This window comes from Malaya genurostris, chromosome 3 (assembly GCF_030247185.1).
Source record: "Malaya genurostris strain Urasoe2022 chromosome 3, Malgen_1.1, whole genome shotgun sequence".
Lineage (NCBI taxonomy): Eukaryota > Metazoa > Arthropoda > Insecta > Diptera > Culicidae > Malaya > Malaya genurostris.
Window position 1 is genome coordinate 74,908,807 of NC_080572.1, and position 12,188 is coordinate 74,920,994.

General features: G+C 37.2%; 1 protein-coding gene and 1 long non-coding RNA gene across 2 annotated transcripts; both read left to right on the forward strand.

The window, feature by feature from the left end:
- Positions 1–2,632: 2,632 nt before the first annotated feature.
- LOC131436544 (hexamerin-1.1-like) lies at positions 2,633–4,991 on the forward strand. Its single transcript, XM_058605306.1, has 3 exons — positions 2,633–2,767; positions 2,855–2,982; positions 3,050–4,991. Exons 1-3 carry the CDS (start codon positions 2,671–2,673, stop codon positions 4,901–4,903), a joined length of 2,079 nt encoding a protein of 692 aa, XP_058461289.1. The 5' UTR covers positions 2,633–2,670; the 3' UTR covers positions 4,904–4,991.
- Positions 4,992–11,295: 6,304 nt separating this feature from the next.
- LOC131439001 (uncharacterized) lies at positions 11,296–12,112 on the forward strand. Its single transcript, XR_009231037.1, has 3 exons — positions 11,296–11,369; positions 11,444–11,830; positions 11,905–12,112. It is a non-coding gene; the product is annotated as an uncharacterized LOC131439001 (long non-coding RNA).
- The last annotated feature ends 76 nt before the right edge of the window (positions 12,113–12,188 follow it).

A 12,188-nucleotide genomic window follows, 5' to 3' on the forward strand; every position in this document is an offset into this window, starting at 1 on the left:
TCACAATGAAATGTTATTTCCTTTCCTACATTATCGAAAACACAATATTGTTTTCCCTTTTACGAGGATTTATTTAGTGCTTGAAATTGTAGATCGAACCAAGTAGATGATCCCTGACACAAAATATTAAATGATCAATAATCACTCCATGAAAGAATAAAATGTCAGTTCAATACCCGGTACCATCAGTAACCGATAGTTCTCTAATATTTATAACAAAATTTCACACTAAACCAGAGCCTATTATAACTAAAAGTCCCACTCGTTTGATTTTTAATGAATGTGTGCTTGACTGTCGTCTCCTCGTGTTCCCTTACAATAGTATCATTGTCATTCGTTAAATACGTCATAACATAAGCTTTTGAAGAAAAATCAATAGCACAATAAGAGTTTAAAAGCATATTTTTTTTTATTAACCCTCCACTCTCCCCCACACCAAAAGGCTCGCATTTGAGCCCCCTGGTAATGGGCACCATTTTCAGCCATTGGCAACAACAATTATAAAACAAATATTGAATTACTACTATACTATATCTAAAATGGCTGAAAATATTAAATTTCTTGAAGTAACATTAATGATTAGAGAGATATACTAAATATGACAAAAACGAAAAGTGTGCTTCTAGTGGATTATTTGTCCTTTTAAAGAAGCACATATATTAACAAGAATAGTTACAATTTAGGTGATTCTAACGCGTTGAATTAATAATTACATTTAGCTGTTTGTAGACGGTTTACATATAACACATAGGAATAAAAGACACAAATACATAATTAATAACTTAGATTAGTAATTGGCGTATACGAGTTCTTAAGTAGTTTTTGATGCTGGATTTGAACAAGTGACGATGTGTAATGTTCTGTATTTCTCTGGGCAGTTTATTATATATTGCTGGACCAATGAATGTAATTCGTTTCTGACCAAAATTTGAAAATGCACGAGATTGCGAAAGATGATTAACTTGTCTTGTGTTGTGAATTCGAGGTGTTGTATTTATTGTTATATTGTGAAAAGTCTCCGGATTATGTATTATGTTGTGGATTAAGATTAATGTTTGTTCATCGTAGATAGCTAGAATGGGTAAGATTTTATGAGGAAGATCTGTATAAAGCTGAACTGTAGGAAATAGAAAGGGTAGATCGAATATTATTCTGATACAACGATTTTGCAATATTTGCAATCTCTTCAATTTTGACTTGCAGGCTCTACCCCAGACAACGATGAGGTAACTCAAGCGAGGATGAATATGAGCGAAATAGAACAGAATAAGTGTCTTCCGTGGTAGAAAATGGCTTACACGTTTTAAAATTCCGCACAATGATGAGATTTTTTTTTCGATTTCCTTTATGTGATGTTCCCAAGACAACGTAGAGTCCAGATGGATTCCCAAATATTTAAAAACTTCCACTCTTTCTATAACATTTCCTTTCATAATTAAGTTGGGAAGAATGGGAAGAACTTTCCTAGGTGATCGGAACATTACACATTTTGTTTTTTGTAGATTCAAAGAGAGATTTTTAGAGAAGTATTCTTTTAAAATCAGCAAGTCGTTATTCATGTTTGTTATAATAGAACTTGTATTGGCATTCGGATAAAACAAGGCCGTATCATCCGCAAATAACCTTGGAGTACCAGAGAGATTAATCTTGCATATATCGTTAACATATAGCAAGATTCATTGTATTCAATGACAATATTGCTAACAACATATTAAAAAACGGAGATAATGAACAATATAACTCATACAAAAAACAGAGATCAGCAAATAACCCGTAGTCACTGGAGGTCAGATTAACATGTATTCTAAAAATACATCCAATACACTAATAATACTCCAACACAATATGTAAAAAGCTACAATAAATTCTAGTACTTCCAATACCGAAATTGAATTAAAGATGCGTAAGTGATCCACTTGTTTGATGAAATACTTCAGCCGCAATATGCAATTGTTTTGAGGAAAGGTTAAAGTTAAAACACATGTTAATAAAATATTGCACTATTTGGACCAAACACTAACGTTGCTCTCTCGTTGACAAAATGTTTTGTCAGAATTAGATTTAATACATCGCTTCTTCAAGTACGAGAGCTACGAATTCATGAAACTATCGGGTACAATCACAAAAACTTCAACCTAAACAGACCTAATTTTTGTTTTCTATAATGCCGTTTTCATTGACGAAACCTGAAACGAATCACAGGTAACTCATTTCTACGTTACATTCTTTCTGATAGTGTTCGTGATAAACTATATCTAAATCATGGTTTATTTTTCATTATTCACAATTCATGTGGTGTAGTCCTAATGGAATCATAGTGAAAATATTGAAGTTAATAAGAAAATAATATCCTACCGAGTGAGCTTTTCATGTAAACATTACAATTTGTTTGTGCGTTATCAAACATATGCATATGAAATTATTTACAAACTCTTAACATATTTTCGAAAAACGTTGAAGGTAATTGTTTGCCTTATTCACTAATGACAGGTGCTTATCATCAATAGCAACGAATTGTTATCGTTGCACCGTATTCGAAATTAAAATTACAAAGCATAACAATAAATAACCAAAAAAATTGATAATGCTCTGGTGAAAGCACTATAAAAGATGCCGATGTTTCAAACGACAGAACATACTCGGAGCAGTGCTCAGACAGGAGAGAACAAGATGAGACTGACAGTAGCAGCGATTACCCTCTGCCTGGTCGCGCTGACCAGTGCAGCATACGTCCCGGTAGAACATAAAGAAACAGCTGTCAAATATGGTAAGAATCGTAAAGATTTAGACAACCACACGTTGGCGAATTTCGAAACCTATATTAACTCAATACTTACTAAACTATTTTTTTCAGCTGATAAGGAATTTCTCGTGAAGCAAAAATTCTTCTTTGAAGTGTTCCGCAACATCCATCTTCCACTCACCTACGACGAGTACCTGCCTTACACCAAGACCTGGGTTACCGATGAGTCTAAATATACGGTATGCGGACGTCGAGTTAGTGCTAATCTTTTACGGCTTTTCTAACAAACGATTTTTTCTTTCACAGGATTTCAAGCAAGTCGCGGAATTCTTCGCGTACTACAAGGTTTGGTTCCTACCGAAAGGCGAGATGTACTCAGTTTACAACGAAGAATATATGAAGCAGACTTACCTTCTATTCAACTTCTTCTACAATTCAGCCAGTTGGGATACATTCTATAAGAATGTTATCTGGGCTCGTGAGAACGTTAACGAAGTTATGTTCATATATGCATTGACAATGGTTACCTTCCAACATCCTGAACTAAAGGGCATCGTGCTACCAGCAGTCTACGAAATCTATCCGTACTATTTCTTCAACACTGACGCGATTCACAAAGCTTTCTACAAGAAACTGTACGAACCGAAGTTCGGGTTTGCTAGCAATGGAAAGTACAACGTAGTATATTCAAACTACACTGCCATTTATCCATGGAATTATTATGGCGAAGACAAACTGAGCTACTTCACCGAAGACGTTGGCCTAAACTCGTACTACTATTACTTCATGATGGACTATCCATTCTTCGTTGGCGGAGATAAATTCAACTTGTACAAAGACCGTCGTGGAGAGTGGTATCTGTATATTCATCAACAGCTTATTGCCCGTTACTATTTGGAGCGCCAAAGTAATTATATGGGACCAATTCCAGAATTCAACTGGCAATACCCACTCAAAACAGGATACTGGCCAAAACTCAGTTATTGGAATGGAATGCCATTCACTGGACGCAGCGATTACTACACTGTTCCAAAGTACAACTATTTCAAGGTTGATCTAATCAAGGACTACGAGTCTAGAATTTGGCAAGTTATTGATCAAGGATTCCTTTACCTTGAAGATGGAACCAAGGTAGATTTCCGTAAACCCGAATCGATTGACTATCTTGGAAATCTGATTAACGCTAATCCAGACAGTTACGACAACGAGTATTACAAAAATATCGCTTACTACGCTCGCCTATTGTACAGCGGTGGAGATTATTTCGCCACTGAATCGAAGGTATTCCCAAGCGCTTTGATGCATTTTGAAACATCGATGCGCGATCCCTTCTTCTACCAATTGTACTACAAGATTCTCAGTTATTACTGGCAATTCAAGAGTTATCTTCCATACTACAAATACGAAGAACTGTACTACAAGGGTATGGAAATCAAGAATGTTGTATTTGACAAGTTGGTGACTTACTTCGATTACTTTGATGCTGACATAAGCAATGCCATTCCGATGGGCTTCTCTACAGAACAGTACTGGGACTTCTCAGTGTACGCTCGTCAGAAACGTATCAATCATAAGCCCTTCTCCTACACATTGGATGTCTACTCGGAAAATGCGGGCAAAGGTGTTGTCCGCATGTTCATGGGACCAAAGTTCTACGACGTGAAGGAATTGCAGTATTTGAAGAAATACTTCGTTGAGGTAGATCAATACGTGTACGACTTCGTTGCCGGTAAGAATTCGATCGTCAAAAACTCCCGAGATTATTACTGGAGTGTTCGTGATCGTACTACATACACCGAATTGTACAAGAAAATTATGACAGCATACAAGGGTGGAGACAAATTTGTCCTTGACATGTCGGAAGCTCACTGTGGCTGGCCCGATCGTCTACTGTTGCCCAAGGGTCTCCCAGGAGGTTATGAGCTAACATTCTACTTCATCATTACTCCGTACTACACTCCAAAGGTAGAACAGTACTCCACCTACGATTACACTTACAGCTGTGGCGTTGGATCTGGTTCGAAATACATCGATGATCTGCCATTCGGATTCCCCTTCGATCGTGATATTAACTACAGCTACTTCTTCACAAAGAACATGTACTTCAAGGATGTTTACGTTTATCACATGGATGATACAAAACTTAACCAATCCTACTAGACAATTCATCGAGATATATCGTGCAACAAGACTGGGACCATGCGTAGGCTAGATTAACCGAGCAAATAAAGCATATTGAACAAACTCATTTTACGGTTTTCTGAAATTTCTCAAACACAATTTCACATTCACATCCAATAGTATCTATCTTTTCCAATGTGACGAAATTGGTTCGCAAAAATATAGTGACGAAGATAAATGAGAAAGCGGCATTCATGTTATTCCACTTCTATTGTTTCATCATTTTAGTCGGTCAATGGGCCAACCAAATCATGGTTTTCTAGAATTTTGAAAATGTAAACAATTTCCGAAATGGAAAATCATAATCGTGTCTCCTAAGTCTTTATATTCTGATTCTTTATAAAGGGTGTCCCACGAAAAATTTCGAATTTGAAACTGCAATAAAAAACTGTTTTAATCCACCTAGTGGTGTAATGACGCCTTTCTCATATTTAATACTAAGGTATTCTATTCAAAATGTTTCTCTTCGATTTTTGAAAGAAACCAAGGGATTGTAAACGTGTAGAGCAATTCTGCATAAAATGTTCAAAACGACGTATGTTACATTTCAGCTGAACCGAGAAAAGCGATGTTGAAAATAATCGCACAATTTTAAATCATATTTAAAATAACCTGTCTTAATCCACCTAGTGGTGTAATGATGCCTTTCTCATGTACATATTATATTGTGGTATTCTATTCAAAAATTTTCTCTTCGATTTTTGAAAGAAACCAAGTGATTGTTTATGCATAACATACAGAATAAAACAGTGCTTTGATTGCGTAAGCCATTCTTAAGAGAACGAAATGGGTTCACTATTATATGCACTTCCGGCACCGGAACCCGAGAACCGGTATACTCAAAGTCTGTTCGTACGGCCACCAACTAACATGACACACAAACTCTTCTAGTACGCACTCTATAACTCCGGATTCGGAAGTCGGATCCGGATGAAATTCAGGAATTCCGTATGGGACCAGAAGACCTTTCATTTGCATATTAGTTTGTGGAAATCGGTCTAACCATCGCTGAGAAAAGTGAGTGAGAACCATTTTGGTATATATGACCACTATTTCCGGTACTTCCGGAACCGGATACCGGGAACCAGGATAGCCGGAATCGGTTTGTTTAGTTGCCTACTGATAATGACTATCGATTTGTGTAGTTTTGAGACCAGTTTAGAAAAATTTTCACGTTTTTTGCTTCGCCGGTTTAAGTGACGGTGTACAATATTGAACACACTTTACCCTATAATTCCGGAACCGGAAGTCGGATCCGGATGAAATTCAGGAATTCCATATGGGACCGGAAGACCTTTCATTTGAATCCTAGTTTGTGGCAATCGGTCAAACCATCGCTAAGAAAAGTGAGTGAGATCCATTTTGGTATATATGACCACTATTTCCGGTACTTCCCGAACCGGATACCGGGAACCAGGATAGCCGGAATCGGTTTGTTTAGTTGCCTACTGATAATGACTATCGATTTGTGTAGTTTTGAGACCAGTTTAGAAAAATTTTCACGTTTTTTGCTTCGCCGGTTTAAGTGACGGTGTACAATATTGAACACACTTTACCCTATAATTCCGGAACCGGAAGTCGGATTCGGATGAAATTCAGGAATTCCGTATGGGACCGGAAGACCTTTCATTTGAATCCTAGTTTGTGGCAAACGGTCATACCATCGCTGAGAAAAGTGAGTGAGATCCATTTTGGTATATATGACCACTATTTCCGGTACTTCCGGAAACGGATACCGGGAACCAGGATAGCCGGAATCGGTTTGTTTAGTTGCCTAATGATAATGACTATCGATTTGTGTAGTTTTGAGACCAGTTTAGAAAAATTTTCACGTTTTTTGCTTCGCCGGTTTAAGTGATGGTGTACAATATTGAACACACTTTACCCTATAATTCCGGAACCGGAAGTCGGATCGGGATGAAATTCAGGAATTCCGTATGGGACCGGGAGACCTTTCACTTGAATCTAAGTTTGTGGAAATCGGTCAAACCATCGCTGAGAAAAGTGAGTGAGAGCCATTTTGGTATATATGACCACTATTTCCGGTACTTCCGGAACCGGATACCGGGAACCAGGATAGCCGAAATCGGTTTGTTTAGTTGCCTAATGATAATGACTATCGATTTGTGTAGTTTTGAGACCAGTTTAGAAAAATTTTCACGTTTTTTGCTTCGCCGGTTTAAGTGACGGTGTACAATATTGACCACACTTTACCCTATAATTTCGGAACCGGAAGTCAGATCCGGATGAAATTCAGGAATTCCGTATGGGACCGGGAGACCTTTCATTTGAATCTAAGTTTGTGGAAATCGGTCAAACCATCGCTGAGAAAAGTGAGTGAGATCCATTTTGGTATATATGACCACTATTTCCGGTACTTCCGGAACCGGATACCGGGAACCAGGATAGCCGGAATCGGTTTGTTTAGTTGCCTACTGATAATGACTATCGATTTGTGTAGTTTTGAGACCAGTTTAGGAAAATTTTCACGTTTTTTGCTTCGCCGGTTTAAGTGACGGTGTACAATATTGAACACACTTTACCCTATAATTCCGGAACCGGAAGTCGGATCCGGATGAAATTCAGGAATTCCGTATGGAACCAGAAGACCTTTCATTTGAATCTAAGTTTGTGAAAATCGGTCAAACCATCGCTGAGAAAAGTGAGTGAGAACCATTTTGGTATATATGACCACTATTTCCGGTACTTCCGGAACCGGATACCGGGAACCAGGATAGCCGGAATCGGTTTGTTTAGTTGCCTAATGATAATGACTATCGATTTGTGTAGTTTTGAGACCAGTTTAGAAAAATTTTCACGTTTTTTGCTTCGCCGGTTTAAGTGACGGTGTACAATATTGAACACACTTTACCCTATAATTTCGGAACCGGAAGTCAGATCCGGATGGATTTCAGGAATTCCGTATGGGACCACGAGACCTTTCATTTGAATCCTAGTTTGTCAAAATCGGTTCAGCCATCTCCGAGAAAACCTAGTGAGATTATTTGACACATACACACACACATACATACACACACACACACACACACACACACACACACACACACACACACACACACACACACACACACACACACACACACACACACACACACACACACACAGACATTGCTCAGCTCGATGAACTGAGTCGAATGGTATATGACACTTGGCCCTCCGGGCCAATTTTCACTAGTCGGTTTTTCAAGTGATTGCATAACCTTTCTATATGAGAAAGGCAAAAAGGAATTGAAACAACTTCATCTCTTCACTAAATCGTCCAATTTGTATGCGTGCAACGTATCATAGTGACTAATTCACAATTTTCAACTACAAAGATAACTTCTAGGCAAAAACAACACTTACGTCGTTTTGTAATTTGATCATGTACATTGGACAGTATGATAGGTCGTTTTATTCTGGTTGACTTGACACATAAGTCGTTTTGATTCTGTTAGTTACGTCGTTTTGCGAAAGTCACAGTGTTCATTCCTCGTTTTGTTACTCGCACTTGTGTGAAAGCCAGTTTTGCTCGAAAACAAAAGCTAGTTTTGCATATCAAGTGGAAAAAAAAGACATTCGACTCGTTTTTAGTGTGTTTTGATAATTTTCGCTTTTGTTTGACGAAGTATTCATAACGGTTTCTACGATTGGAAACAAAACAGTTTCTTTCCAAATTAATCAGCGTATTTTTCAACAAGCTTAATAGCAACTCGATCCCAATAAATATCTCCAACTCTACAGCAAGTCTCACTTTCATAATATCACACATGATCTGCTTTTTCGTGAAAAACTATTTTGTCATAAGTCCGCGCATACACTTTTGTTTATGCTTCGGTACCTTGGTCAAAACATTGCCAATTGACGAAAGTAGCATTAATGATTATTTTTCATTGATTTCGACATACGTCAAATGTGTTGACAGATTTTTTAGTGAATCGAGAAACGGTGTTCGGGTAGTGCGTGTATTAGGACATTCCTAACAAAAGGCAATAAAAATCTCGGTTTGTTTACCTTGGTTACTTAGGTCGTAATGAACATTTTATACAGAATTGAGGTTTCTATGCCCGGTGAAAAATGAACGGCGGCCCCACTGAAAAATGGATGGCCTACACGTTTCCTGATGAAAACAAAACAATATGTAAAAGCGATTCACACGCAGCATCAGGCGACTATCGCCTGCATGGAACGATTACGGAACAACAACATTAATTGTAAGCAATTCATATGAAAGGACACTACGTCAAGTTCACGGAAAATTTTAACGTCGGATACATGAGCAATATTCAGCTAAAAAAATTAATAAAAATAATCTGGACGTCGACGGAAGTTGATTGATCGTCTGAATCGTGTTTAATGCATGCGTTTCCTGATGAAAACAAACCAATCTCATTTGCATTTGTGGTTGTAAGTGAGCTGTCAGAGAGCCTAATTACACGCTTAGAAAAAGTTACTCAGAGTTTGAGTACTAGTTACTCATTTTCAAATGATACATGGAAACGTCAAAAATTGAGTAGTTATCATGAATGATATTGAGTAACTCCTACTCTAAATTTGAGTTTAACGCAAGAACTCGTTTTTTTGTTACTGTTCGCAAGATCAGTCTAAAAGTTGTAATAACCATTTGTAGCAACAGGTTGTATTTTTTGTTAGAGAGATCGCGTATTTCGAGGGTGAGTCGCTCAACACAAACGGTGTTGTGTCTGCAAAAACCGGAATGATAAACTCCGTGTTGTGCTTTAGAATGGAAACGAGCATGCTCAAATGTCATTTATGAGGAATAAGTGTATGATTGGTGCCTGACATGTATGTTAATTTGCGATTGACACACTACTCCAAGCGACTACCACTTGATATAGTATTGAGTTCAATTACTTAATATTTTAATACAATACACTCAGAAAAGGAGCAATTTTTTTGCAAATTTTGTGTATGTGAAATAAAATTTCACTCAAAATTTGAGTGATAGTTACTCTATTTTTGGTACAAATAAAGTATTACTCAGTAAATGAGTAGATTTTACCCAAATATCGTTTCCAGTGGAAGAACTCAAATTTGAGTAACTTCGGAGTTACTCTAAATTAGAGTTGTTCCACTTTTTCTGTAGATGAGTGAGATCTTACTCATTTTTGAGTAACTATTTTTAAGAGTGTAGAATATAAGTGGATATCTGCGTAATGGAGAATATCACAGCAACAAATTAAGAACTCAACGTTTTCATATTCTCATTCCTTCAACTGCCGGCAAAAACTATGTTAATGTTAAATAAACAACAAAATTTAAGCTATTTTAAATAAATTTAAGCTATTAATTGTCAATTCTTATGTGAAAAAGAACGAGATTGAGAATACTAAATTTGTAACAAAGTTTGGGGAAAACCAAAAAATTTGATGTTTTTTGGAACAATGTTTTCATGATATTTTTCTTTTTAAAACACTTATCGAAAAGCTGAAAGCACTTGTTCACAGGACAGCTGAAAGCACTTGTTCACAGACAGCTCCATAGCTGAAAGCACTTGTTCACATTGTAAAAGTTTTTTATGGTCGAAAAATATTCAAAGTTTACGAAACATCTTATTTTGGTTCAGATTATCATATTCTATAATTTCAGCGAAATCGGTGAGGCACCGGTACCAAAGTGTGCCGACAATTGGTGGAGTGACGTTAAATACATTAAATAATTAAATAGTTGTGAAAGGTAGCTACGATTCGATCGAAAAATCAAAACGTCGTTATTCAAAATAAGGGTGCATAAGACATTTTCGGAGTATTATCAATGAATGGTAGCGAATCTGTTTCTTAAGTAATAAGAGGAGGATAAGGATCAATACTTTAGAAATTCAGATATATAACACGTTATTCAAAACTCAGTGTTTATATTATAAAATTAGCTAGTTATTGAAATTCATTGCCTTCGCCGACAGTATATATAAATCTAAAACAATTTTTTTATTTCACAATGATAATGTGTAATGAAACCATAATGTTTTCTGCAAAGGTAATCCCAACAATGCAATCATATGTACTAGTACCGTTCCATTGAGGCAGCCGAAATAGTGCGAGCGCACTTTGAACCACAGCTCGTCCCCAGAAACAGCCGGTTTATTGTTTCAAGAGACATTGATGAGACAGCCGGCTCGCGACAGCCATTCGTAACAGTGTTTCCCTAGAAATCAAAGGATGTCATCGATTTTCAAAGGCTGTCACCGACGACACGACCAGACACTCCGAAGAAAAATTTAAATGAAAAGTGTCTGTGAGCGATTTACCGCCAGTTACCAAAAATATAGCAGCCCCTTGAAAACGATAAAAGTAATCTTCTCTAGCAACACTGGCTAAGTTGCGACGAACTAGTAACCAAGGAGCCAGGATAAATGAACAAACTATTTGAGGAAGTTGTGGAACAGTTCAAATAATTCTAATTTCGTGTCCTCATTGCCTGATTTGTGAGCTATGAACATAGAAATGTTTTTGATACTGCATTTTTTCATTTCGCTAACACAAGTTCTATTTTTTGCAGTTCGCTGTCTTCAGAAATGCTCTTAGAGTTGGACATGAACATCCAACAAGGGTTGTTTACTGTTCCCTAGGAAATCATTTACCAGAATTCAATCCCAGATATAATATTGTCCAGAACAGATCTCCTACCAAAAAATCATCTATCCGAATAAACTAACCCTCAGGAAATCATATCCCAAAATGAAGTAACTTCCAGAAAAATGATTTCCTAGAAAATTTTTCACCAGAACAAATGTACTTCTACGTAAGCTGGACACAAGAATAACTATGCCCAATGCGGCTTTCCCGCGTCGTTACGAAGCGTGTGCTGTCCAAATGTCGCTACTGCTCGTTCCATACTACAACAGCAGCAAATCTAACTACAGCCACACCCCAACCCAGCTTTCCGGTAAAAGTGAATGAGTCGAATAAATGCGTTTGTAGAAAAAACGAATAATCATACTCGATTCTCATCAATAATAGGTCTCGGTTCGACGATGATTCCATAAATTCTAGACCGACTGGAATACTTCGTAATAGTAGGTTGTTCCGTTTTGCGTGGAATTACCCACCTGGGCTTAACATGTTTCGATCAAGTTCCTCCCATAAAAGTTCGAAGGGGCTTATATCTGGTGTTGAAAGTTTGAAAGTGTTAGCTTGTAACATTATACAGTGTATTTCGAAACAATGAATAAACGGGAATTTAAAGAAATCGTTTATTTCATACTGGAGGAGAACGATATGTATAGTGACTAATTCTCTAGTGA

Excerpts from the sequence above, each read along its gene's own strand:
- LOC131436544 (XM_058605306.1), top strand. The coding sequence starts at position 2,671 with ATGAGACTGACAGTAGCAGCGATTACCCTCTGCCTGGTCGCGCTGACC. Across the intron at positions 2,768-2,854 it reads AGAAACAGCTGTCAAATATG|CTGATAAGGAATTTCTCGTG; the intron begins GTAAGAATCGTA and ends TATTTTTTTCAG. Across the intron at positions 2,983-3,049 it reads CCGATGAGTCTAAATATACG|GATTTCAAGCAAGTCGCGGA; the intron begins GTATGCGGACGT and ends TTTCTTTCACAG.